General features: G+C 46.0%; 1 protein-coding gene across 2 annotated transcripts in view; it reads left to right on the top strand.

Annotated features, from left to right (window-relative positions):
* PHRF1 (PHD and ring finger domains 1) overlaps positions 1-27,233 on the top strand; it is a 429,596-nt gene that overhangs the window by 80,353 nt on the left and 322,010 nt on the right. For both annotated transcript variants that reach the window (XM_078682828.1, XM_078682827.1), the window contains exons 2-4: positions 81-198; positions 3,888-3,989; positions 15,241-15,500. In XM_078682828.1, coding sequence (XP_078538954.1) covers positions 105-198; positions 3,888-3,989; positions 15,241-15,500 — 456 coding nt within the window. In that variant the 5' untranslated portion in view covers positions 81-104. The remainder of the gene's footprint in view (positions 1-80; positions 199-3,887; positions 3,990-15,240; positions 15,501-27,233) is intronic.

Below are 27,233 nucleotides of genomic sequence, written 5' to 3'. Positions count from 1 at the left end.
TTAATTATGTTAGTCTTAACAAAATTTGCTGCTATTGGTAAACTGATCGCAAGATTTTATGCTTCATAACTTTGTTGCAGTGGGATCAGTTCCAATGCTAAACCATGGATGATGAAGACAGCCAGGAGGAGCTGATTAATAAGAACGCAGCACTAGGGAAAGGGAAGAAATCCACATTGTTGGTGCTCAGTGATGAAGGTATAAACTTAAATCAAGCTTTGACTTTTACATTATTACTTTCTACACCCTAATAACCCACTGACAAAAGTGGATTCATCTTTTCTGGTGACACATGAAGACTTCTGACACACCACGTTTGCATGTCTCATTGGCAATGATTTTTGACAGCATGCATTTCATTTTTCTTATGTCTTACAGGATAGTCATGTAACGTTTTTTTAGCCTTCATAGGAACATAACTGGTTACACGAATGTCATTTTGACAAATCTGGGTGATGCCTTCTTCCCTCTCTGTTAGGCACTCGTCTGCTTTTCCAGTGTGTGGCTGGTAGATTGTATTAATGAGTCTTTTTTTGTTTCTATGATTAATATGATAGTTCTTAGAAATAACTGGGCAACAACATATATCCTAAATTGGTATCTAGGAACACAAGAACTGAGCCTTTCCAATATAACATATTGCATTACACTTCTACGATAGCCAGTATACTTAATAGGATATTCCCACGCTCGTCTGACTGATGCCCCTAATTGATAGACCTGTTCTGGGCGCCCGCCCCCCCATTTTGTCAAGCTATTGGTCAGATGCATTTGATTAAGTCCAACAGATACCTGACCTTGAGATAAAACCATGGCCCTAAGTTTGCTTGTTAGCCCTGCTGTAGAGATCCAAATAATGAAAGATGGTTTGCTCACATAACAATTAACAAAATGTCTGAGAAAGAATATAAAATTACTTGACGCTTTACACATTAGAAATACCAGTGGTTTCCCCCTAACCTTTGGAGCCTACCACTGCACAGACCTATGCCAAGCGTGAGCTCGCCCGTTGTAGTGTTTCTTCAGTAACTTAAGTATGGCTATGGAAAACTCGAGTAGCTTTGCCACTCTTCTATTACAGTTGATGCTTGAGGGAGGGGTATGCACAGGAAGGAATCCACCTTGTAGGACATGAAGTGGCTTTACATCCAGGGCTCTAAGTCAGTTCTATACAGTGTCTGAAATAGTCTTACAATCTCTGATTTATCAGTAGCAGATGAGAAGTGTGATAATACAACATGTCCACCATAAACAGTCCAACATAATTTGATTCACTACACTTATCCACCAATACTCTGTTTCCCCCCCTCATATAAAAAATATTCTAGAACATAGCTATGAGCTGTTAAGTATGTGGGAAGTTTAACAGATAACTAGAGGGAGAGGTAACCACAACTACTTCTGTCTCTCTTGAGAAATTCCTGCATCAGGGAGATGTTAACAATCCAGCACTGAGGAAATAACACAGCAGTAAAACCCACATCTCTAAAGCCTTCCATATCAACATGCAGACACAGTGTCTAGTTTATGCCACTGCTTCTGCCCTTAATGGAAATATTTTCTGACTTGCACCAGTTTCTGTGTAGGCCAAAGTAGTATCTAAACCATTCAAAGAGTGCATTCGCAAGAGGACCTGAGAATATATAAGATAAAGTGGTCATCTGTGTACTGCAAGACTCTAACCTCCACCTCCAATGCCCATTCAAGGTTAGTGATTTGGTCAGGTTGGTAAGTGTTTTTTTATATTTAATGTAAATAACAGGGGAGTAAGAGTACACCCTGCCTTTGGCCATGTGTCAAAGGGAATTATGCGCCTAGCACTTCGCTAAACCTCACCCTGTTAAACTGCTGTGTATAACACAGGGATGTATCCCAGGAATTGGAGCCTGAACCCCATCCTGGCTGAAAGAGCAAACCTATGTCCTATTTATCAGTTTTGGATATGTTTTTAATATTTGCTAGGAGGTTTGTTAGTGGCACTTAAAGGTGTTATTGCTGCTTGGAGGCATCTCATATTATAGTGGGTAGATTATTCTGACATAAAGCCGCTCTGGTCCTCATAAATAGGAATACCTATGACATGTAAAAGATTAATCCAAGCATTGGTGAGCATCTTAGCCTCAATATTTATATGAGAGATGGGCCTGTAAGATGGGTGTCCTAGTTTTACGCATACAGCAATGGGAAAAGTCTGTGGGCAGACCCCATCAGCCAGTGATCTTACAAACGCCTTCTGAAGATGAATGACTGGCTGCCAAGAACCGTATCAGAATAATTCAGTTGGGAACCCATTGGGTCCCAAGTATGTTCCCTGACCAAAGCTGACTCAAAGCCTCCTAGGCCTCCAACACCAAGATCTGCTCATCAAGCTGGTATCCCTATGAATTAATCTATCCCACTTTGAGTTAAAAAAGGAAAGCTTCCCCGGAAAGAACAAGCTGAATGCATCTGCATTCCCATGGCACTTAACTAATTTTCCCGAATCTGAATCTTATGCAAGTGCCTCTGTGGGCCCTCCCTCATTTCTGTGTTTGTATGTGTGGTGCTAAGCAGTTATTCTAGCCATCCTAGCAAATGTAGTTTCTGAGACAGCTAAGCATGTAACCTGTCCTGATTTCTCCCATTGCAGTACTTGTACTCAGGAGCGAGGATATGTGCTTCCAGTGCTGCAACCACCTCACCTTTTCTGTAACCTAGAAATGTATCTCCTAGTCCTGCATCTGAATACCTGTTTCCCTTCCTTCCAGTGATTAAACCAAACCGTGGTTGAACAGAAAATAGTTCATATTCTTTCCAGCTGCCTAAAACTAAAACAGATCATATTGGTCTAGTAAAAAGATATACATTTTAAACATTGTGTTTCCTTTGTAATATAGAGCACCGTCTCGTCGAGACCATATAGCTTTATCTATATTTTATTATCTATTGAATAACGTTCTCTATCCTGTGTGAAAGTTGATTCTTTCCTAGTTTTCAACCATTGCCAATTCCTAATGTAGTAGCGATTGTTATGTACTCTGTCTTAAGTGAAAAGGTTTATGCGCAGGTTCATATGATTACCTACAACTGTCTGGTTACCTTTCAACATGAATCTGAGGCTGGAGGTGAAGGTGATTTTCCTCAATAGCCAATAAATATGAGTAAATAGTAATTCAGACAGCAGTGCTTGTTTGGAGCAATTATTACAAAGCTCACTGTAAATAATTAATTTGTAACATATCTCCACTTTGGTGAACATTTTGGGGTTGAAGATCTGCATGAACCTGTGTTTGGACATAGTCACGGTCCTACCCCCCTGGGGCACAATAGGCAGCGTCTCTGGCCATTCCCAATAAGCGATGGGTGCGGCGTTTCCTTCATCAATCACTTGTCCCATTCCCATAGTTTCATTGTCCTGCAGGATCTGGGCTCAGGGCATGGTCTTAACCTTTACCGCCTACTACTAGAGGCCACCCAGTTATGACCTTTTGGCTCCATGCAGTGGACTGTAGTTCCAGCTATTGGCACACAAAAGGAGCTTGTATATATTGAAGAAGCAGTAGGATATTCAAATATCTGCCTCCTGTGATGTAGTTTGTTCTTTGATCAGCTGCGATAACAGTATGTAGTGCCAGCCTAATGTTAGTAACCGCCTAAAAATTGGATTGCTGTTTTTACAGAAACAAAGCCCCTTAGCAACGGCCCAAACCCACTTAGCAACGGCCCAAACCCACTTAGCAACGGCCCAAACCCACTTCATCATGGTTTTATGAAATTATTAATCATTGTAGCAGCGCCCTTTAATGTTGTCCAGCAAGAGAATTCTAAAACATCTCCTACATCGCAGTGCAAAGAAAGATCTGTGTCCGAAACCAACACATGATATTTTTATCTGTGAACTATTGCAGACGAAGGAGAGTCAGGAGAGGAAACTGGAAGTGAGGAAGATGAATCTGAAGAAGATGAGGAAGAAGGTGAAGGTGAAAATGAAGACTTAGATGATGATTCCGGTAAGTGCAAGTAATAGGCAACTGCTGCCTAGGAAGAGAGGCTGATTGTGCACTATGAAGAGATCCAGCCAACCGTTTCGCCCATCAGTAGGAAGTGGGCCCACACCAGTCCGATATCGAAATGTACTTTGTAGCTCCATTTGAGCCGTTCTGTTGGATTGCCGTGTAACACATTTTAATATACAGTATGTGTTGCTCATCTAAGAGTGAAAGGAATTCCACTCTTCGTCCCACTCCTGGAGTGTAACCTCTTCCCCATCTCTTTGAATGGCTGACTTTTATCCTTCCAAAGCTCACTTTTAAGGAAATACTTTTGCATTTTTGACTTGGCACTGCATAATTGTGCAGGTGTTTTCCAGCTCTCTTCCTCTTGTGCTTTTGCAACCTCCAACATCCGCCCATGGTCTGCTGTCTTCCTTGTGCACTGCTCTTCCCCATCCACTCTGTGATAATTCCCATCCCACCACCTCCCTTTTGCTTCCCAACCACGCCTTCTCCCTGTTACTTCCACCCCACCTTGGCCCCTTTTATTTGTGGCTTTTTAAAAAATGTATTTATTTTGATGGGGTCTTGAAGAGGGGAGGCGAGGCAGGAAATTGCTGCCCGTCTCATCAACATTAAAAAAATTAATTAAAAATGAAAAGTGCTTTTACGCTACTTCAGATATATATATATATATATATATATATATATATATATATATATATATATATATATATATATATATATATCTCTGATCCATTTCCGATTGGTAAATAAAACCAAAAATGTTGGCCAGGTCCTTCCGTAGGTTCACGTGTGTGGTGGGTGTGTTTGTCTATAAATGTATGTGGATGGCCATATCACGCAACTTTAATGTATCCATTTTTTTTTAATCAACTTTTGGACATGCTGATGCAGTTCAGCACCCCCAGAAGGAATTATTAAAACCTATACATCCCAATGGCGATACCTATTGGCTTTGCCGATGCTTGTTCTTTTTGGTTGTGTTTTAAATATCAGTGACCTTGGTTAGTGCTTACTACCTCTATTATACAGAAGACGTTGACACCAGTAGCTCAAAGTATCAAATCACTTCAATAGTCTTAACTTAGCAATCTGACCCTTGGGAGTTTAGTTGAAACCTTTGCAATTTGAGAATCCTGTTTTGGCTGGTGTATTATTTTCCTCCCAGAGATGCTAATTTCATCAGAATAAAGTGTTATAACCAATGCTTGTCATGTGAGTGATAGCCCGTAATAAACCACTAAAAGTGCATCCTCAAGACATTCCTATGCAATCTTAACAGCCTTTGGCTAATTGTAAGGAAACAGGCTTGTTGCAAATTCAACCCCATTTTTTGCCCCCATTTTTAGGTCGAGCCTGAGCCAGCACGCGCTGCTCTGTGAGGCTTCTTGTAAGCACTCTAAACAACTCTGTGTGGGTCTGACTCTTCCAACGCATAGTATTGGCTTTTCGCATGTGTCTTTCAAGAATGAAAGCACGCAAATGGAAAAAGGCGGGTGCATGTCCCACCTCTTTTTGCAATGTTGACTCCCACTGCGTTTTGCTCTCTGGAGTGAACAGTGGTACATAGGGTGGCAGCTGCATTCCTGTGCCCGCCCCCACCATTCCTCTTGAGCTGCTTGTTTTCATTTGCAGCCTGCGCTCCATGTTTGCACCCCCTCCCACTCTTCTTTATTTTGTTGTTATTTGTAGCGCGGTCCGCTTTCACTTTGGGGACTGCGCTTGTTTTCTTTCTTGTTTCATACCCAACTTGGCTTTTTTTTAATTTTTGTGTAGGGGGCAGACTTGTTTAGACCTAACTTGCCAGCACGTATTGTAGCTCTTTACATGAGCACCGGTCAAGCTGTTGTGCAAGTGCTGGTTTTTCAATTTAACATTGTACAATTAAAAAAAAGAAACTGCAGTCCTGCATGCCAAAAACTCATACTATTTACATGAGGATCAGTTACATTGCAGAAGGCTGCCCTCATGTGTTTTTTTTAAGCACGAGCACATGTAGTGATTTGCCTAGAATCAAAAGATGTTGAGCCAACGCATAAACTAGCAACTGGTTCCCCGGATTCCCAAGTCAGCCACACCCGATCCCTTTCCTTGTCTCGATGGCTCGCCGTGCCTTGAACATTACGAACTGACCCTGGTACTGGGTGACCTGTTCCTAGAAATAAATGCTGATTATGCAACTCATTTAGCACCCAGATTCCCCCACTCAGTCTCCTATTTCCAATGCTCCGAAGAGCGGAGGAGAAAGGGCAGAGGAAGGGGCAGACAGCAGCCCACAGGCTGAGCTGCACCTAGCCCCACCATTAAAAACAAGCATTGGAAAAGCCAATAAGCCTCGCTTATACGGGAGCTATTGGCTTTGTCAATGTTTTTCTCCAAGTTGCCCAGCGGCCGCACTGCTGTGCAACACTGCAACATGGTGAAAAAATAATGACAAAGCCTATAGATCTTATGTTGGCGCGACCTGTTGGCTTTGCCAATGCTTTCTGACTACTAGGTACTGGTGTAATATCTCTGAAATGCTCTGAACTCTGTGGTTCAGGACTCAGTACATGTGCTCTGGCCCTATAAAAGGCACGCGTTTAATTGGCCTTCCTCCATTTGGCGTAACTGGATTTACTTGTATGTTACCAATATATGGTAGCAGGGTTAGCTGGGTTTTTAAGCTCAAATGTCTCTTGTGGACTGCAGCACTACTGCCATCACGAGTGTGGCAAGGCAAAAGCAAGACTCCCAGCCTGCCATTGTTGGTTGGCAGAGCAGTTTAAAATTCCTAACTCAACTTATTCATTTCAAGTAATTGCAAAGCCCAAGCCTACCATTTTAATATTTGCAAGTGACTCCTAAAGCAGGCCTACTGAGCCCTAAGGGCAAGATGCATTATATTAAAAGGTTGGACTTGTAGTTTCATATTTTTTAGGTCCTAACAGTAAAACCCGACAATGACGTTTTTACTGTTTAAAGACTAGTATCCTCATTGGTGAGCGCAGGGTAACAGGCTAATATCTCAGCTGTGCTCATTTCTGAATGGGTCTGCTAAAGTCGATACTTCTAAGTTATCCTAATAATCAGTGCATTAAATTCGAGTTAATGGTTAAATCCAATGTAATGTCACTCGTGGGCAAAGTGCATCTTTAGTAAGTTGCCATTTTTATGTCCACGCTTCCAGTGCCTGTTTACAGGTGGAAACAAGTGTCTGTCTTCAAAACACCTTTCTGACCTCCTGTGGAGATGTGTGAAAAACTTCCAGGAATGGCTACAAGGATCCGCCGAGGTATGAGATGTTAACTCCCCCTGGCAGGAAAAACCACACAGGATGTGAGCCTAAAAGGCAAACTTCAAAGGGAAAGCAGCCTTTGATGGGCGAATAAGAAAAACAAACAAGAGGGGCTGCTCCTTTTTCTAGGTAGACAGTAGGGCGTTTGGGTCAGTGAGGGGAATACGCTGCACAGAAAGGTTTTCCCGTGGATGCATAGGCCAGAGGTCGCCACACCCCGGGGATGAGCTACCAAGCTCCACACACCGAGAGAGGGTTTCAGCCATTTTGAGAGTGGGCAGAAAAGAGCACTCTGGGATAGCTAGATCCCACACTTCACAGGACACTCTCAGGTGGGAGGGATCCAAGTAGCTCATTGGCTAGTGCTGTGACCTCCCCAGTGGGAACTTTCTTGGCATAAAAGAGGCCCCCATGGCCCCAGAACTCAGATCTTGTCTGATTTGGAGAAGAGGCCCGAAGGACTGCCCTGCTGACCTTGGGCCTTGCAAAGAAGAGGCTGCACCGAAGTTCGATTGCACCTGCAGCTCCATGGGCTAGCTAGCAATAGACTGTGTCTGTGGTTTCATGCTTTCAGAAGTCGTCCCCCAAGCGCAGCAGGAAGCAGAGACTCCAAGAGTCAGTTGGCTGAATTCCTGTTTGCAACACATAGCTACAAAAGTTGGGGAAACCTGCCTAGACCACTGGATTATCGCTCACCATTGCTGCCAGCATGGGAGACCCAAGTTCCAGTGCTTCAAAGTTGCACCCGAATCTACTAGACCCAGGAGAGTATCGGAATGTAGTTTGGTTGCCCAGAAGGAAACCTATAGCCAGATGAACCGCCAGAGACCAGTGGTAACTGGACTTTCTGATAGATACATCTGCCGTGTGGATTCCTCGCCTTGTGAATATCCCCCTTGCGTCAGCAACATTCGGAAATTCTTTTCGTAGCCTCGCGCCGACGTGGACTTGGACGTCATAGAGACACGGCATCGCACGCGACTCCGCTGACGTCACCGACGCCTATAACAGGCCCACGCCGGCGTGATGACATCAGTTCCCATTTTTCCGCGTCGTCGACGCTAACGGTTATCGGGAATCTCAGTAGCCAACTGGTACTTTGTTACCTTTTTGTTGCCTTTGTCTGCTTCTCTGTATCCATTTTCTTCGACGATGTCTTCGAAGAAGACCGGCTTCAAGCCCTGCAGGGAGTGCGGTAAAATGATGTCTATTACCGACCCGCACAATGACTGCATCTGGTGTTTGAGTTCGGACCATGATGTAGATGATTGTTCTTCATGTCGGAAGATGAATCCGAAGGCCCTGAGAGAGAGAGAAGCAAAACTCCTGGTGGCAAGACTGAAAGCTGGGAAGGAGAAATCGTCGAGATCTCGTTCTCGAAGGGCGAGGTCGAGGACGAAGTCGAGGTCTGGATCTCGTGAAGGATCATCCTCTAAGTCGAATTCAGATCATGCTTCGAAATCTAAGAAGAAGCATAAGAAGAGGAGACATGAGTCCCGACGTCGTTCCGGTAAGGAGTCGGGGTCGAGGTCACCGAAGAAGGTACGTTCTAAGGTGGTTACTCTTGATGTCTCTGAACCTGAAGGTGAGGCTTCACCTTTGGAGTCGCGAGTGCGGTCTCCGACTCCAGCTCCGAATCCGTCTCCGAATCCGTCTCCGGCGCCATCCCCGGCCCGAGAAGAGGACGAGGTTCAGGAGGATGTGGATTCCGCACCTGTCGAAGAGCCGAATCCGAACACTCCTCAAGATCAGCCTAAAGGTTTTCAGCCGCCCTTTCCAACACCAGGCCAGGACCCATCGGCGTTTCTTAACGCTATGTATGGCGTCTTCTCAAGGGCGTGGTACCCCTCTGGTGCACCTTCGGGTCCCATGGGTCCTCTGGCTTTCAATTTAGGAGTTCCTCACTCCTATCCTCCGGCTCCGTTTATGTCATATATGCCGGCTCCGACGCCGCCTTGGCAGTTTCTGGCTCCGCCGAGGCCATCGACGCCGATTCCGACGTCACCTGCTCCAAGTCGTCCTCGAGTACATCCCACTGAACCATCCAGTTCGATACCGACGTCGATCCCGAATCCGTCGGAGCCGATGGTGGATCCGGTTGCAAAACGTGTGAAGGAGAGATCCAGAAGGGAGGCTCAACGCCTTTTGGAAGAACGGAGGTACTTGGATTCACATTCTGATATGGAGGAAGGTGAATTGGATGAGGATTGTTTTGAGGAGTTGGCTGACACAGGAAGCCTGGATTTCTCTCCGGAGTGGGAGTTGCCCTCAGGCTCTAGTACGCCTTCTAAGGATGTTCAACCTTATCATTTAGTTATGAGGAAGGCTGCTGATCTCCTTCAATTAACTTTGCCGACTGTAGTATTTAAATCCAATATTCTAACTGAGGTCTTACATTCTCCAAATTCAGTAGTGGAACCTCTACTTCCATTTAATGATGCCTTGACAGAGCCCATTTTGGAGGTATGGAAGAAACCATTGTCAGCTCCTGCAGTTTCTAAGAGTGTAGCCAGTAGGTACAGGGTTGCTCCTGAGGACCCTGCTTTTTTGACCTCTCATCCTTCACCGGAGAGCTTAGTTATTCAAGCTGCATGTTCTAAGAAGAATGTAAGTGCCTTTCCCCAGGTTCCATGTGAAAAGGAGGCAAAGAAACAAGATCCGGTTGCTAAAAAGACCTTCTCCTCTGCTAGTATGGCATTAAAGTCAACAAATGCCACTTGTCTGATGGGGAGGTATATGCATGCCCTTATGGATTCTTTGCGTGTTCTTACTCCTAAGGTTCCTGATGCCAACAGGAAGGACTTTGAGGAGGTGATCTCAGACGCACAGGCAGCGGCTCGCCAAGTTATACAAAGTGGTCTGGACACTGCGGACTCTGTGGCGCGCATCATGGGCACAGCTGTCGCTACTAGAAGGTCTGCCTGGTTAAAATCCTCTGACTTTTCGGCGGATGTTCAGGCAACTTTATTGGATCTTCCCTTTGATGGGTCTGGCCTCTTTGGGAAGAAGGCTGATGCAGCCCTTGAGAGATTTAAGGACAGTAGGGCAACTGCTAAGTCTTTAGGTCTTCGGATAAGAGGCTCTTCGACCAGCAGAAGATTCAGGGCTTTTGGTCGCTCTTCCTTTCGGAATTACCGACAAGGTCAGCAGCAACAACAGCAGCAGCAACAAAATTCCATGTACAGATCATACAGGGGAAAGCAGAGAGCACGTCCTCGTGGGCGTCAAGCCTCTTCCTCCTCCACTTCCTCCAGCCCTCCTGCCCCAGAAAAGCAGTCCTAGATCCGCCAATCAGGATCATGTGGGTCTGGTGGGGGGTCGGCTTACCCATTTTCTACAGGATTGGGAATCGGTTACATCAGATCTTTGGGTTCTCAATCTTGTAGAAAATGGGTATGCCCTTCCCTTTCGGGAATTCCCTCCCAATTACCCGCCTTGTCAAAGTTTTTGCACCGAGGTACACCTGTTGCTTCTACTGGAGGAAGTACAGACTCTGTTAAAAAAGGGTGCGATAGAGGTGGTCCCAGAGCAGGAAAGGGGTCAGGGATGCTACTCCAGGTATTTCCTGATTCCCAAGAAGGATGGCAGACTTCGTCCAATCCTGGATCTTAGGATCTTGAATCTCTTTCTGAAACAGGAGGAATTCAAGATGCTCACCCTTGCTCGGGTTCTTCAAGCGCTGCTAGAAGAAGACTGGATGGTGTCACTCGACTTACAGGATGTGTACTTTCACATCCCAATCCTGAAGTCGCACAGGAGGTATCTCCGTTTTACGGTGGGATCGCAACACTATCAGTTTGCGGTCCTTCCGTTTGGACTTACTACTGCGCCTCGAGTCTTCACCAAGGTGATGGCAGTGGTGGCGGCGCATCTCAGAAGATCAGGGATTCCAGTATTCCCTTATTTAGACGACTGGCTGATCAAAGCAGAGTCGTCAGAGAGAGTGCTCAATCATCTGCGAGAGACAACCCAGTTGTTCTACAGGTTGGGTTTTTCGATAAATGTACCCAAGTCTCACCTGGTGCCCTCCCAGCGCATCCTGTTCATAGGTGCTGTACTGGACACAACTGTATGTCGTGCATTCCCACCCCCTCAAAGGATTCACGACATACAGTAAATGATTCCTTTATTTTACAATGGAGCGGTAGTTCCAGTCCTGAAGGTCTTCGCCTGTTCGGTTTGATGGCTTCATCCATTCTGTTGGTCAACCATGCACGCTGGCACATGAGGGCGCTCCAGTGGTGCCTCCGCAGGCAGTGGTATCAACACAACGGAGATCTCGGGGAGTCTGTGAGGATCTCCAGAGAAGCTGCGGCGGATCTATCTTGGTGGAGCGTGGGAGGCAATCTGTCTCAAGGGAAGCCTTTCCAACTACCTCCATCGGTGACCACAGTGATAACGGATGCGTCCACTCTAGGGTGGGGTGCTCATCTGGGGGATCTGGAGGTCAAGGGTCTTTGGTCTCCAGAGGAAAGGTTGTTTCACATCAACCTTCTAGAACTGCGGGCGATTCGTTTGGCGCTCAAGGCCTTCCTCCCTTCCCTTCGCGGTCAGTCGGTCCAGGTCCTGACGGACAACACGACCGCGATGTGGTACATCAACAAACAGGGAGGGGCGGGGTCGCAGTGTCTCTGCAGAGAGGCTCTGCGCCTCTGGTCCTGGGTTCAGGACCATCAGATTTGTCTGATGGCAAATCATCTGGCCGGGGTTCTGAACGTTCGTGCAGACAGTCTCAGTCGCAGTTCTCTGCCGACCACGAGTGGAGGCTTCACCCGGAGGTGGTTCACGACATCTTTCAGATGTGGGGGACTCCTCGGGTGGACCTGTTTGCCATTTGCGAGAATGCTCACTGCCTGTCTTTCTGCAGTCTCCAGTATCCGATGCAAGGAGCCTTGGGGGACGCGTTTCAGTTGAGTTGGGGAAATCAACTCCTTTACGCGTTTCCTCCCATACCCTTGATTCCTCGGGTTCTGAGGAAGATTCGCCAAGACCGGGCCCAAGTCATATTGGTTGCCCCGGATTGGCCAAGAAGGGTGTGGTATACGGATCTTCTCCACCTCTCCTCTCACCCGCCGCTCCGTCTCCCTATCAGGGCAGACCTCCTCTCTCAGATGGAGGGGCAGGTTCTACACCCCCACCTCCATACATTACACCTTCATGCCTGGAGATTGAACGGGGCAACCTGAATTCTTTTTCCCTCCCGCCTGACGTTGTGGATGTCATCTTGTCAGCCAGGCGTGACTCCACTAAGTCCATTTATTCATATAGGTGGTCGAAATTTGTCACGTGGTGTGGGGAAAAATCTATTGACCCTTTGGGAGCCCATTTGTCTGATGTTCTCCAGTTTGCCCTTTCTCTGGCGCAACAGGGGCTTGCTGTTGCCACAGTGAAGGGCTATCTTTCAGCGCTGTCGGCATTTCTCTGCTTGCCTGACCAGCCATCTCTTTTTAAATCTCCTGTAGTTTTAAGGTTTTTGAAGGGCCTCACAAATAAGTTCCCTCCTACTCCTTTTATTGTGCCTCAGTGGGACTTAAATCTTGTCTTGACCTTTCTGATGGGTGCTCCCTTTGAGCCTCTTCACAAATGTCCTTTGAGGCTTTTGACTCTTAAGACAGTCTTCCTCGTTGCAATAACCTCGGCAAGGAGGATAAGTGAGCTTCAGGCTCTTAGTTCCAAGCCCCCTTTCTTGACCATTCATGCTGATCGAATGGTTCTTAGGACCAGGGCTGCTTTTCTTCCTAAGGTGGTTACTCCTTTCCACCTTGGTCAATCTATTACCCTCCCTACCTTTTATCCGCCCCCACATCCTTCCAAGAAGGAGGAGAGGTTACACCGTCTGGACCCTAAGAGGGCGGTCTTTTTACTTGGACAGAACTAAAGACTGTCGTTTGGAGGATCAGCTCTTCGTTGGTTTTGCTGGGTGCAAGAGAGGAAGAGCTGTCCACAAGAGAACCGTGTCAAGATGGATTGTATTGTGTATAAAGATCTGCTACTCTTTGGCCGGTAAGGAACCACCAGAGGGTATAAGGGCTCATTCTACAAGAGCTAAATCTTCTACCTCAGCATTGGCTAGAGGTGTTCCTGTAGAGGATATCTGCAGGGCCGCGACTTGGTCTTCCCTCCACACTTTCGCGAAGCATTACTGCTTGGATTCCGAGGTGAGGAGGGACGGCCACTTCACGCGTTCTGTCCTCCAGGATTTTCTGGTTTAGAAGAGTGGGCACCCTCCTCCGGGAGTGGGGACTGCTGTGGGACTCTATTCACAAGGTGAGGAATCCACACGGCAGATGTATCTATCAGAAGAACAAGTTACTTACCTTCGGTAACACTTTTTCTGGTAGATACAATATCTGCCTGTGGATTCCTCACTGACCCACCCGCCTCCCCGTTGTCCACTCTACTATACCAGATTTACTGTAATGTAATATTTATTTATTTTGTTGTCAAGGTAATGTTTCAATTGCTTTCCTGCATTTGCTTTACACTGTGTGTTTTACCTTGACTATTGTGTACTGTGTGTACTGTGTACATTTCTACTGTCATTGGTCCGTCCGTGTGTCTCGATGGCACGGAAAAAAGGGCGGAACTGATGTCATCACGCCGGCGTGGGCCTGTTATAGGCATCGGTGACGTCAGCGGAGTCGCGTGCGATGCCGTGTCTCTATGACGTCCACGTCGGCGCGAGGCTACGAAAACAATTTCCGAATGTTGCTGACGTAAGGGGGATATTCACAAGGTGAGGAATCCACAGGCAGATATTGTATCTACCAGAAAAAGCGTTACCGAAGGTAAGTAACTTGTTCTTTACTGGACCAAAGAGGACTTCGAGGGACATTGACCCATATGGCTAAAGTTACCCCACCTAGACCAAGGACCGGTGTGTACCCCCAGGAAGTACCCCGTCAACCCTACAGTATCTTCAGCAGCCTCTCTCTTCGCAACTGGAAGCAACCACATCCAACTTTAACAAACGTTTTGCTGAAAAAGTTTCTAAGTGTCAAATTATTTGAATTTGACAGTGCTTGTTCAAGGATTTTACTCTTTCAAGTAATATCTTCGGAATCCTCTAGTAGATCTTTTTTCATTTTGACATCTATAAAATTATAAAAATATAGTCTTATTTTTTTATAAATTGGTTTCGGATTTCACGACAGTCAAGTGTTTTTCTTGTCCAGTTGTTTTGGTGCTGTTTAAATGCTTAAAATGTGTTCCTTTGTTTAAGCCTGACTGGTCTAAGCCACTGCTACCCAGTGTTTGCTAAGGGTTATCAAACTAGCCTGGCTGGACTTAAGATAGGCTTTTGAGTTTATTGCACGGTGCGGTCTCACGACCACACCATAAAATAAACCACATTTCCTCACACTTATTGATTACATAATTTAGATGATCGCCAAACCTTCCATAGTGTCAAAGTGTCTTCTCTATATATGTATGTCATATGGTCAATGAAAGCAAACAAAGACCAATAAGGTAATTACTACATAATATAGAGAGGTATGCAAGCACACACTCCCACTGTTCTCATATTGTTAATAGTATTTATTTGCATTTCTCATTGCTGTCTCTGTTAAACCTCTAATGCTAGAAAGCAATTGCAAGAGTAAGTCAGTGTATGTTGTGATAATAGTTAAAAGCCCTAGGCCTTACTTTACATGTTCTCCTTGAAAGTATTCAATCATTTTAAGTCTTTATCTGTTTTTACTTTGATACATGCCCATTATACCCTGTATGACAGCAAGAGTGACATCCACGTAAGTTCTCTAAAGAAAACAGATTGTTTCCATTGTTCTACAGACTGCAATGCCAACATCTAGAATGAATCAGCAGTTGCTCCTTTATGACAGAATTCATACCAGCCAGTGAGCTGAATCTTAAGAACCACAGAGTGAGAGTGCATCATATTCATGCTGTCTATACCTCTGTACATACATTTGCTACTTGAATGGCAGAATTGTCCTTTGTCTTCAGGTTCATTCGAAGATGATGATGATGATGATAATGAGGAAGATGAAGAAGAGGAGGAAGAGGAAGAAGAGGATGAGCTTGATGGTGCAATGAGTGGAGCTGATTCTTTGATTAGTAAACCAGCTGTCAATGGCAGTCGCAGTTCTGATGAGGAGGGGGAAAACTGCCCCATTTGTCTCAATACCTTCAGGGACCAGGTGGTCGGAACCCCTGAAAACTGCAACCATTATTTCTGCTTGGACTGCATTGTAGAATGGGCCAAGGTAAGACAAACCATTACATTGCAGATTCAGCAGCAGTCTGGGATCTCCTGACAAACATACATTCATTTCACGTGCGCTGTTTTATTACCCTGAACAAGGTTATCCCTTGAGTAGTCGCTTTATTTTAAATGTACTTGCCTTAATGCTAAATATTTTTTTAAAAGGTATTCACGATTGTATGTTTTCGTGTTTAATGGAGTGTGTTCCACAATTAAGTGGGCTGAAACAGTTCATTATAAGCACTCTGTCCTCAGGTTGTCACACCTCGTGTTGCACCACTTCAAATGCGTCAAAAGATTTTATATTTTCTTCTTCTCGCTTTTCATTTGTACTGCTTCTGTACATAATTAAGCCATACTTTCTACTTGATTTTAGTAATATTTACTAATTGTTCTCTTAAATATAGAATCATATTCTGACATGTTTCCACAAGAGTTGTTTAAAAATCAATAACACTATTGTATATCCATGTCTCCGATCCCCAGTGTGCATCAGGCCTGACAACAGCCCTTCATCAGGAACCAATTACTCCAATTCTGAAGCAAATGAAAATGATTCATAAACATCACATTTGAAATTTGAGCCCTGTGAGAACCCCTTTCAGAGCACGTAGATTTTACTGGGCCCAACCATAGTGGTTGAACCTTTTACTCCTGATGTCCTGGGGATATGGATCCCGCTCAGCAAGGCCAAGTACTCCTTCCGCACTTGACTCTCAGTGGTATCTGCGGTTGAGCTTGTTTTCATAAGAAAAGGTAGTATTTTATTATAAACCATGCAAAGAAATGTGACATTCAGACACCACAACCCAATCCCCCCACGAGGTCTGGATTTTAGTCATTGTCCGGCAAATACCTGTCCCAGTCTCCTTCATCTAAGGTGTTTGGGGTTATTCACAATTCACTGGTGACCGCAACCAGGGAATGAGCAGTACTCAAGAGTTCCCTTTGACTCCTCTGAATTGTAGTCTAAAGTGTCTATGGTGCAGCAGCACCTGCAGCAGAAAATCCCCTAGGTCCTCACAAGCCCAGTTCAACTCTTACCCGCTCCTGGAGCACAGAAGTGTTCGGCGTTGCAGCGTGTACCCTCGTGAGATCAGATCCTGCTCGGAGAAGGCTTGTTGTACAGTGACCCTGTCAGGCAGGTGCAGGCTCACTCTCTGGAGCAGAGCAGCCGCCTCTCAGTAGCAGTTGGAACGGCTTCATCAGGACATACAAGTAGGCCCCTACAACAAAAGGACATATATGGTCTTAGTTCAGTGATGCATCACAATTGTAAAACCTCATGAGAGACTATGAGTAGGGGTAACCTTACCTCTTCTATAAGGGTATGTTTGTTCTGAATTAGTCAGATCATAATAACCGATCTGAAATGTACAAGGCTGCCATTAAGTGCCTCGTGCTACCAATTGTTTGGTGTAATGGGTGGTATACATTCTCACACGAGACAGATAATTTCATGCTTTTGACTTGTGAAGCTTGACTTCATGATGGGTATATCATCTCGTATTAGTCTGCGTATATACAGGTGGGCCTGTTTCCTACTTTGTGGCATTCCTTTTGGTAGATGTTCGGTGACTGGGACCAGGCCCGACTCGGAAGGCTGAGGCACTTCTTTCGTCAATCTTCATTTGTCTTCATGTTATTCTTGGCTACAAGGACCCCCGCTGCCCATATATCGCAATGGAGATGTTGGCTAAGCTCGGGCCACTGCACAAGCGGGGGGCCTGCCAGCCAATATTTTGATGCACTGCTTGGAAGCAGCTAGAGTTTGGAGCGTTATTTGAACCCAACACAACGAGGAGTGATCTCCCATTACTTGCAGGTACTTGCACAATGACTTACTGAGTACTATGGAGACGAACATTTTCCACATAATGCACAGAAAAATGTCACTAAGCCCTATACGGAACTGAATCCTTTTGAGGCTGCAACAATATGATACTGTTAATTCTGTTTGTGGAATTCACATTTTCAAATGCTGTAAAAAAACGGAAGGAATGACAATGTTCGAGAACCAAACACATTGCGTCATGGATCATGTTGTCCTAAGGACTGGAAAGTTTTTGATCAGTGCCCCACTTGAATATACTGTATTGTACTGAAACAGCAGGGCCTGTTTTCCTACTTTGTGAAGGCTTTCTGGGAGAGATATAGATATAGATATAGAAATAGATATTGGATATATGTATATGTGTATGTGTATATATATATATATATATATATATATATATATATATATATATATATATTCGCTCGCGCGCTCTCTCTCCATTTTTTTATTTTTTCTTGCATACAATTAGTCCAGTGCTATCCATACCGAGCTGTAAAATTACAAAAATACATTTACCCCTCCAGGCACAGTATTACAGCTTTGGATTGGTAAAATACCATCCAATCCAACCTGAAATGAATAAAAGCAACCGCTGACATGTGTTTCGCTGTCATTACAGCGCTTCAGAAAGGTTTACCTTTGTCCAGACACAAGGGAGCACCCAGTAAAAGTCAAAACAATACCATTGCAAGCATAGTGATGCAAAGAAGAAGCACAGAACTCTGGGTGGTTCCCAAGTTTAAGTGGTTAAAAACATTGATTGAAAAGCAGACATTTGAAGTGAGCAATTTTAGAGTGTCGCTGGTGTTGAGGTTGCTCCTTACAGGAGCTGCATTCCACCTAAACTTGGCAGCTATCCAGAGTTCTCTGCTTTGGATTTAGCATAATTTATGCGTCACTCTGTGCATGCAAGGGTTTTCTCCCGTATTCGTTACACCTTGCTAAATCTGGCCTCCAATACTCTTCAATTAGAGTCCACCTGTCTGCACTGACAGACCAGGAAAAGTCCTTCACAAATCTTTCTTTAGGATTCCAGTTAATAAAGAGGGGTTGAAAAATGTTTTTCCTCCCATTAGACGCCTTTCTACTCCATCAGAGCTGAATGTAGTGTTTCCTTGCCTTACCTAGAAGAGTTGGTGAGATACAGGCCCTTTGCGCTCCGTAGCCATACAAAGTCTTCCACTCTTCCAAAGTACTGTTGCCTACCCATTCCAAGTTCCTTCCTAAAGGGGTCTCAGATTTCCATGTAAATCATACATCTCTTTACCCATGTTATTTCAAAATCCGTCTTAGCCCTTTGCCCGCGGGTGTTAAAATTCTATTTGGACAAAAACAAATCTATTAGCAAATCGCAACAGCTTTTTATCAATTATGGCCCAGTTCGCACCGGTCTAGCTACCTCAAAACAGTCAGTCTCCAGGTGGATCGTCTCTTGCATCCTCTGCTTTTATCAGCTAGCTAATAAATCTCTTACTGCAAAGCCCAAGGCTGCCTCTACAAGAGGCAAGGAAGCTACTACAGCCTTGATGAGGAATATTCCCTTGGCAGATATCTGCAAGGCAGCTACTTGGAGACCAGTCCACACATTCATTAGACACTACTGTCTTGACACAGATGCTAGAGCAGATGCTCAAGTAGGACAGGCATCAGCAAGCTAGAGTTGATCACACTATCGTAAGGGCTCTATTTTAGACCTCTGCACCATCCACAAGCTAACAACTGCTCAGGTGAGTACTGCATTATAGTCAATGCAGAGCACGTGTATCTGCAGCCTTACATTCTACCAACTGGTTATGTTGTGTAATCTGAATGCATCTGTTGATTGCATGCAGTGCAGTAGATTCTCATGCGCCCACCTGCCACCCCGGGAGCCGGTGTTTGCTACAGGTATCTTCAGCCTCCATAATGATTTCTATAAAACACGTCAATATATTATTCTACTCCGTACTCCATATCTACGTTCACTCGCTGTTTGGAATCAATCTAACAGTGGAGTCTGTACCTATGCGTGTTTACTACTAGAGGAGGAGTCACTGATGCTTTGTGACTCGAAAGACCTCTTCAAAGAAAAACAAGTTGCAATAGTCCAAGTCTAACACTAGATGGCAGAAGTATGCAGAGCGTGTGAATCTACAGCACTACATTCAACAGATGCTTATAGGGTAAGTTACATAATCTCTGTGGCACAGCAAGGACTTGCAGTGGGCATTGTTAAAGTTTGTCAGCTCTTTCTGCCTTTGTATTTTTACCACATTACCCATCGCTGTTCTAATCTCTGCTTGTGCCGAGGCTTCTAAAGGTTTGACTCATCTATTTTTCCCTAAAGCCCTTTGTGATGATACAGCGAGTTCTTAATTCATTTCTCACTTTCCTTATGTGCAAACATTTCAAACGAATGTGCAGCTGTCTGCTACTTTTCCCGACTCTGAAGTGTGTCTGATCGCACTGACTTTGGCTTGTCAAGAATATGCACTCCAAGCTCTATCGGTGTAGCCTCCTTACACCACCGTTTTCCCCTAGATAAAAGGGTTGAGGACCAAGGCAGCATTTTTGCCAAATGTTGTGATTGCTTTTCATGTGGGCCATCTATCACTCTGCCACGTTCTTTGCTCTTCTTCACCCTTTAAAAGAATAGGAACAACTTCATCCTCTAGACCCTCAAAAGAATGAAGTGTTGAATTGATTGCACCAAAAACCATTGGGTGGATAAGCAGCTCTTCAAGCAAGAAGGTCAGAAAAAGACTTTGTCAATGTAGTTGGTCCTCTTCATTAAGATCTACTACGTGCTGGCCAAGAAGCAGCTTCTGGAGAAGTTAAAGGCCCATTCCACCAGGGCTAAGGGTGCTACTACTGCCGAGGCACAAGGATTGCCTGCCCTTCACATCTGTTGGACTGCGGTATGGGTGTCCGTGCAAAACTTTATTGCCCTGACAGCCAGGTCTGACTGAAGGGCATTTCGCTGGTTGTCGTGCAGGACTTTTTGGTATGAACTATTCCACAGACCCACCACCTTGGGAAGTACTGAGGAATCTGCAGTTAGAAGTAACCAACAGGTTTTGGAGCATGAATCTTTCTGGATTCACTGTGCTGTGCATTATGCCGCCTACTAGTGGTTTGGTCCGGAATTGTCATTTTTTTTTTCTATTTTTTTCCCCCCTGTGGCCCAGGGGGGCGTCGACATACCACCATTTGGTGTCCTTCGTGACGTCGACGTGCTTCCTTCGGAAGCTCCCACCTTTGGCCGCCATCTTCAGATTCTTTTTTTCTGCTGTTGGTCTGGATCATTCCTGAAGAGGAATCAAGGAATATCGAAGAAAATCAACGACAATCAAGTTTTCAGCTACACCGGACTACAGGTCAGGTAACCGGAGCGACGAGGGAGAAGTTTTGCGCCCAAAACCTCGACGTTTGAAGGAGAACGCGCTCTCAGGGGCTCCCGGAGCGCGGGGTTGTACATACACAGTTTAAGTTTTACACCAATTGCCACCACAAGTAAAAATTAACATCCGGTCTGCAGACCACTTTGAAAACGCTCCTGAGGCTCAGCTGGGAGACGCTACTCAGATTAAGCACTTTGCTTGGCTTTTAAAAAAAACTGTATTTTGATTGCGCGCTGACATGCTAGTGCGCAGACCACTGTGATAATTCTCCTGAGGCACAGCTGGGAGACGCTACCTAGATCAGGCACTTTGCTCTGTGCTAAAAATAACTTGTATTTTGTTCGTTTTTAATATTTTACTCACCCCTCCTGCTACACGAGTGCTGTGTGCAGGCACCCCTTTTTTACTGCATATCGAGCGCTGGAAAAGGCGAAATCGCCGTTCCCCACCACCGCCATTTCCCTTGCCCTGATTGGCCCACGCCCACTCTGAGGCCACGCCTCAGATCCTCATAAAGATGTGCCTGTACCGGAAGCGCAGCGGACGAGCGCAGCGGGCGCGCCGATTGCGCGCCGATTGCACGCCAAAGGCGCGCTTAAGGCAAGCTCGTCTGCGCTCGTCCACGATCAGAACGCGACCGGGGCCGGTCTTCATCTCTGTCCCACCAGCCATACTACCGTAATATACACTCGAAAGGAGCTGCTGTCTCTGAAACCCCACCATTGTGCTTTATGCCTGTTTCCCCCCCCCTTGCTCATCACCAGGCCCTTGTCTGCACTATATGCAATTTCTCCCTTCCTGTTCTAGACACTCCTATCAGGACGGCCCTTGCCCCGACCCACTCCTCTCTACGCGTAGCCCAACCTTCCTTGATCCTCAGAGCTGCATTGATCAATTGCAGATCACTGAGTAAGCACGCCTTCGACATCTGGCAGTCCCTTCGAGACAACAGCTGGGATCTGCTTTTTCTAACGGAAACGTGGCTGAACGACACCACGAATCCTGTCATCTCCCTTGCCCTGCCGGAGGGTTACAACATCATTTGTGCAAATAGACCCAACGGTAAGATAGGAGGCGGTGTTGCCCTAATTCACAAGTCCAAATGGACTGTCACTCTTCCCTCATTTGAACAAATCGACTGCATCGAAGGCTTACCCTTCAGCGTCCAAACTTCCCCTTCTTCCTCGTGTTCCGGAATTCTTATCTATCGTCCCCCGCATTCCAACACCTTCCATCTACTGGCTCTGGCAGACTATCTCATCCAGCTCAGTACACGCTACGCCAACTTCACCGCTTTGGGAGACTTTAATCTCCACGTTAATGATTCCTGCGCACATAGCAGCAACTTCATCTCTACGTTAGCTATTTGTAACCTAGTCCAACTAATTACTTTACCCACGCACAAAGCTGGCCACACCCTAGACCTGATCTGTTCCAATCTACCTTCCATCCGAATCTCTCCCCCTACTCCGGTCACTTGGTCGGATCACTTCCTTATCCCTTTTGAGATTGACATTCCCACTAACATCAGACCCGTTATCACCTCCAAATCATCCGGCAGAAATTGGAGTCGCATTACCCCGGAAATGCTCCTGAAACATTAAAAAAAAAAACTTTCCCCCTTTGTCATCAGACCTGGAATCGCAGATTCACAACCTGGAAGCATGGATTATTCAGGCCTTAGATACACTAGCCCCGCTGAAACCCACCAAAACTTTTAGGGCGGCACCATCAGCACCCTGGTACTCAGACGAACTCCGGCAAAAAAAGGCCTCCTGCAAATCCCTCGAACGCCTCTGGAGACAAAATTACTCCATAGATAGTAAATCCACTTATAAATCATCCCTCAAGGAATACCGGAGAATGATCGAGAAGCACAAACGAGATTACCTGGCCTCCAGAATTAAAATAGCCAGCAATGGCACCAGAGAAATTTTTAATATAGTGAGATCTTTCACGAACCCCAGTGCGCGGACTCGCTCCCAGCCCCCTTCCCAGTCGCTCTGCGACAAACTCTCCCATTTCTTTGAGGACAAAATTGAGGCTATCTTCTCCTCCTTTCCCATCCCTAACACAGAAGGGCGACAAGAGGAAATCATCACTTCCTCTCCCCTGCAGCCTACCTTATTTGAATTTGCCACTATATCGGAAACTGATTCCATGACAGAACTTATCAAGTGCAAATCAGGCTCACCTAACGACCCCTGGCCAGCCAAGCAATACAGAAATCTTGCACCTGTCCTCAACCCCCATCTCAACCTCATCTGGAATGACTCCCTCAGAACAGGCTGTTTCCCGACCAAATGGAAACATGCCTCCCTAGTCCCCATCCTAAAAAAAACCAATCTGCACCCGGATGATCCCAGTAATTACAGGCCCATTTCTCTCCTGCCCGCCCCAGCCAAGATCCTGGAAAAACTGGTTCATTCTCAGTTGTCCAGGTTCATCGAAACCAACGGACTACTCCACGACTCACAGCATGGTTTTAGATCAGGCCATAGCACCGAGTCGGCCCTCGTTGAAATGGCTGACACAGTAAGATGGACGCTTGACCGAGGGTCAAGGGCGGTGTTGGTGCTGCTGGACCTTTCAGCAGCATTCGACACCGTCTCTCACAACATTCTGCTGAAAAGGCTGGAGAACATCGGGCTGGGCGGTGCTGTACTGAAATGGCTCTCTTCCTATCTCTCAGACCGCACTCAACAGGTCTTCACTCCCCCGCACACCTCCCCTGCCAGACCACTTAAATGGGGAGTTCCACAGGGCTCCTCCTTGAGTCCGCTCCTTTTTAATGTCTACTTCACCCCCTTGGCCAAATTGATTGCCCAGACGGTGATCAAATCCACCTCCTACTCTGATGATATTCAGCTTCTCTGTACCTTCGACTCCCCCTCCGCTTCGGCCTTTGACCCATTGAAATCTTGTCTCCGAGGTATCTCGAAGTGGATGGATGCCAACTCCCTCCGACTCAACGCAGGGAAATCAGAGATCCTGTTTTTTAATTCTCCATCCCCTCTAGATTCTAACATATGGTGGCCGGTTAACCTGAGCCTAGCCCCCACCCCCAAAGACTCGGTAAGAAATCTTGGAGTTTGTTGGGACAACCAACTCAGCTTCAATAAGCAGGTCCAAACTGTAGCAGCCTCCTGCTTCGCTAAAATCAAGACCATCAAACGACTCATCAACTACCTGCCAGCGGACTGCCGTAAGACTGTGATCCAGGCACTGATAATATCCCATCTGGACTATGCCAACGCCCTCTACCTTGGTATCACAGCAGGCCTCTGCCATAAACTGCAGACGGTCCAGAATGCCGCCGCTCGACTGGTGGAGAATATTCCTGCCAGGCACCACATCTCCCCCCACCTCCGCAAATTGCACTGGTTGCCTTTAAATAAAAGATGTGTGTTCAAAGCCATGGTACTGTCTTTCAGAGCATTAAAAGGCAGTGGGTCGGCACACTTAAAAAACACTCTGCGACCTTATGCCAAATCCAGGACTTTACGTTCCAACACACTTCATTTCCTGGAAATCCCCTGTTTCAAACGCTCTCGGGCAGGTGGAAAAACATTTGAGGTTTGCACCTCTCAGCGCTGGAACAAGCTCCCTTTAGCCTTACGTACCTGCCAGACAGAATCGGCTTTTCGTAAATCCTTGAAAACACTTCTCTTTTCCTCTTAAATCTGGATTTCGAACCCAGTGGCCTCCACTTTTTCAGAGTTCTCAGCGCCGGGACGCCCCGTTGGGGCCGCTGCGCGCTTTATAAAATTCTCAAATAAATAAATAACCTCTGCCTGCCACTCAACAACAGCAGCGAAGACTGCAACGCCTGCTCGGCGTTTACACCCAAGAACCTCAGAGTAAGGGAGAGGCAGGGAAGGGCAAACCACAACATGCAGGGCCTCCATCGCTCCGAGACTTGGGTCTCCAGTGGAGAGGAGGACAACATCGCTGAAGGACTGGAGGACTGCATGGTCGCTGAGGTCCATAAGAAGACGTTGAAGGTGGTAAGGGAGTCGTCGACCCCTAAACACTCGAGCGACACTCGAAAGGGTGAAGCTAAAGCCCCGAGCGACACTCATAGAAGTGAAGTCCTTGAAGGGAGCTCTGCCGCCGAAACATTCGACGAAAGCAACAGCTACCAGGGACAACATTCGATGAAAGCAACAGCTACCAGGGACAGTCAACCGAGCGGATCCTTGGAAAAGGACTCCCAATCGGCAAAAGCCCTCGGAAAAATAGTTTGTCGAAGGTTGCCCTCAAATGGGACACCTCGGCGCAGAGAAAAGAAGGGTCAACATCGTTGTCGACGTCCCCGAAGAGAAGCGCTCCAACCCTCAACGCCAAACATGCCGCCGAGATGGAGAGGAAGAAGAGGAGGCTCGAGGTCGAAATGGCGAGCATCCTACAGCCGTAAAAGGACTCAGATGAGAAGATGAGCCAATACACCATCCCGTCAAAACCCGCGGTCAAAGTTGAAAGGGACGACGAGGACGCGGAACTGCCGAAAACGCCCGAACCAGTCAAGTAACTGAGACGAAGACTACTATTTTGAGGGAGAAAGCGATGAAGATCTTCAATCCTATCGGGACTCAAAGCCCTCAGAGGCACAATACATGGAATGGCAAGATCTCGACGCCGAATAGCCAGACGAAGGGGTAGACACTTCCCCTTGGAGGCCCTCGCCGTAAGACGACATAGGGATCTACAACATGGTCGAACAGAAGGCTTCACAGACTTATGGAGTGACTAAGGAGGAGGAGAAGCCCAAGGCACGTTTCCTCCTTACTTAGGGGCCTAGAACACCTACATTTGAGAGCCCTGAATAGACGGTTTAAAGACGATAACCCACCGGCAGCCACATACTACTCCACTGCCACACCATCGTATCTAGACTTCACCTTTAAGACACTGACCCTGTTTAACAAAGGTGCTACCTTCAAGATCAGCGATTTTAGTGACCACTTTCCACAAGAGTTGAATCTTCTAACAGGAGCCTGTCAAATCCCAGAAACCAGCAACTCCATCTTGCTGGGGGAATTGTCCAATCTAAGAAGAATAAAGTGCAACTCCAATAATATAGACACAATAGCAACTGACGCCCAAACTCTATACAACCAAGGGCAAGTCAACTCATCCCATAGAAAGCTGGGAAATATTTGTCAAAACTCTAGGAGACAAATACTCACAGTGCAACGGCCAGAAACAAGGGAAAGTGGCGACCGCTTCAAATTATGCACAAAATAGTCCTGTCTCTAAAAAACTAAAAGAAACTATAAATCAAAGTGTTAAGCAACTACGCAAATCCCCAAACAATCAGAAATTGCAATGTACACTCCATGAGCTAAGAATCTCACTAAAACAAAGGAGATGGGAGAAGAAAAGAGCAAAAGACGACGAACTTTGGGCGAAACTTAAGTTTGATGCAAACCAGAAAAACAGTGCTAAATTCTGGCAAACGGTCAACTGATTGTAACATCACAATCACCAAGGCATTACTTCCAACATCACCTAAGGCACCTGTGTAGACTACTTATCTAAACATTTCAACGATCAAGTACCAGAAACATCCGTCCCCAAGACCTCCCGAGCCATGCTGGCACAAAAAACGCCTTTAGTAAGGGAAGAAACCAAAATCCCCAATATGACGTGGGCACAGAACCCTCGAACCAACCACAGCCTGAGGTAGCTTCTCCATCAAGCCATGACTGCCCAATACATCTAGATGATGTGCAAAAGGAACCCTGAACAAAGATATACACAAACAAATCTTTAGAGGCAAACGAGCAGGTGCACCCGGAACGAATGGCATACCTCCGTTGCTACACAAAAACGACCCTGACTTCTGGAGCTATGCACTAGTCCCAGTAATAGGGCACTCCATAAGAACAACAGAAGTCCCAGAGTCATGGCGAGGCTCTATCATCAGTCCCATATTGAAGCAAGGGGCGAGATCTGATCCAAACAACTATCGCCAGATAGCCTTGATTGACACTGAGGCCCAAATCCTACCCAGATATTTTACTTAAAGATCTGGTCGCCTGGTCCACAAGAAATAGCATTATACCAATGACCCAAATGGGTTTTCGTCAAGGGCAAGGAACTATAACTAACATTATGCCTTAACCGTGCTCATTGATGCAGCGAAGCAAGGCAAACACCCCTTGTATATTTGCTTCATTGACTATTCAGCGGCCTTTCATCACGTAGATTGATCCAAACTCTGGTAAAAGCTGAAAGAATGGGGGATTCCGTTAACCCTCCTACACCAACTTATACAGCTTCACACCGACACATGGGTCAGAATCAAACTAGGCGCTGGAAGGCATCTCTCGAAAAAAAAAAAAAAAAATTACCACAAGAAAGAGCTTAAAGCAAGGACGTGTCCTGGCCCCTATACTCTTTAGCCTCTTCCTGGCGGACTTGCCGGCAGAACTGGATGCCTGCTCCTCACACTACCTGAAGCTAGGCACCATGGTACTGACAAACTTACTTTACGCCGACGACCTAGTGCTGATTA

Source organism: Lissotriton helveticus, chromosome 3_1 (genome assembly GCF_964261635.1).
Source record: "Lissotriton helveticus chromosome 3_1, aLisHel1.1, whole genome shotgun sequence".
Classification (NCBI taxonomy): domain Eukaryota; kingdom Metazoa; phylum Chordata; class Amphibia; order Caudata; family Salamandridae; genus Lissotriton; species Lissotriton helveticus.
The sequence above is the reverse complement of the archived record's forward strand: the minus strand, read 5'-3'. Positions and strand labels throughout refer to the sequence as shown.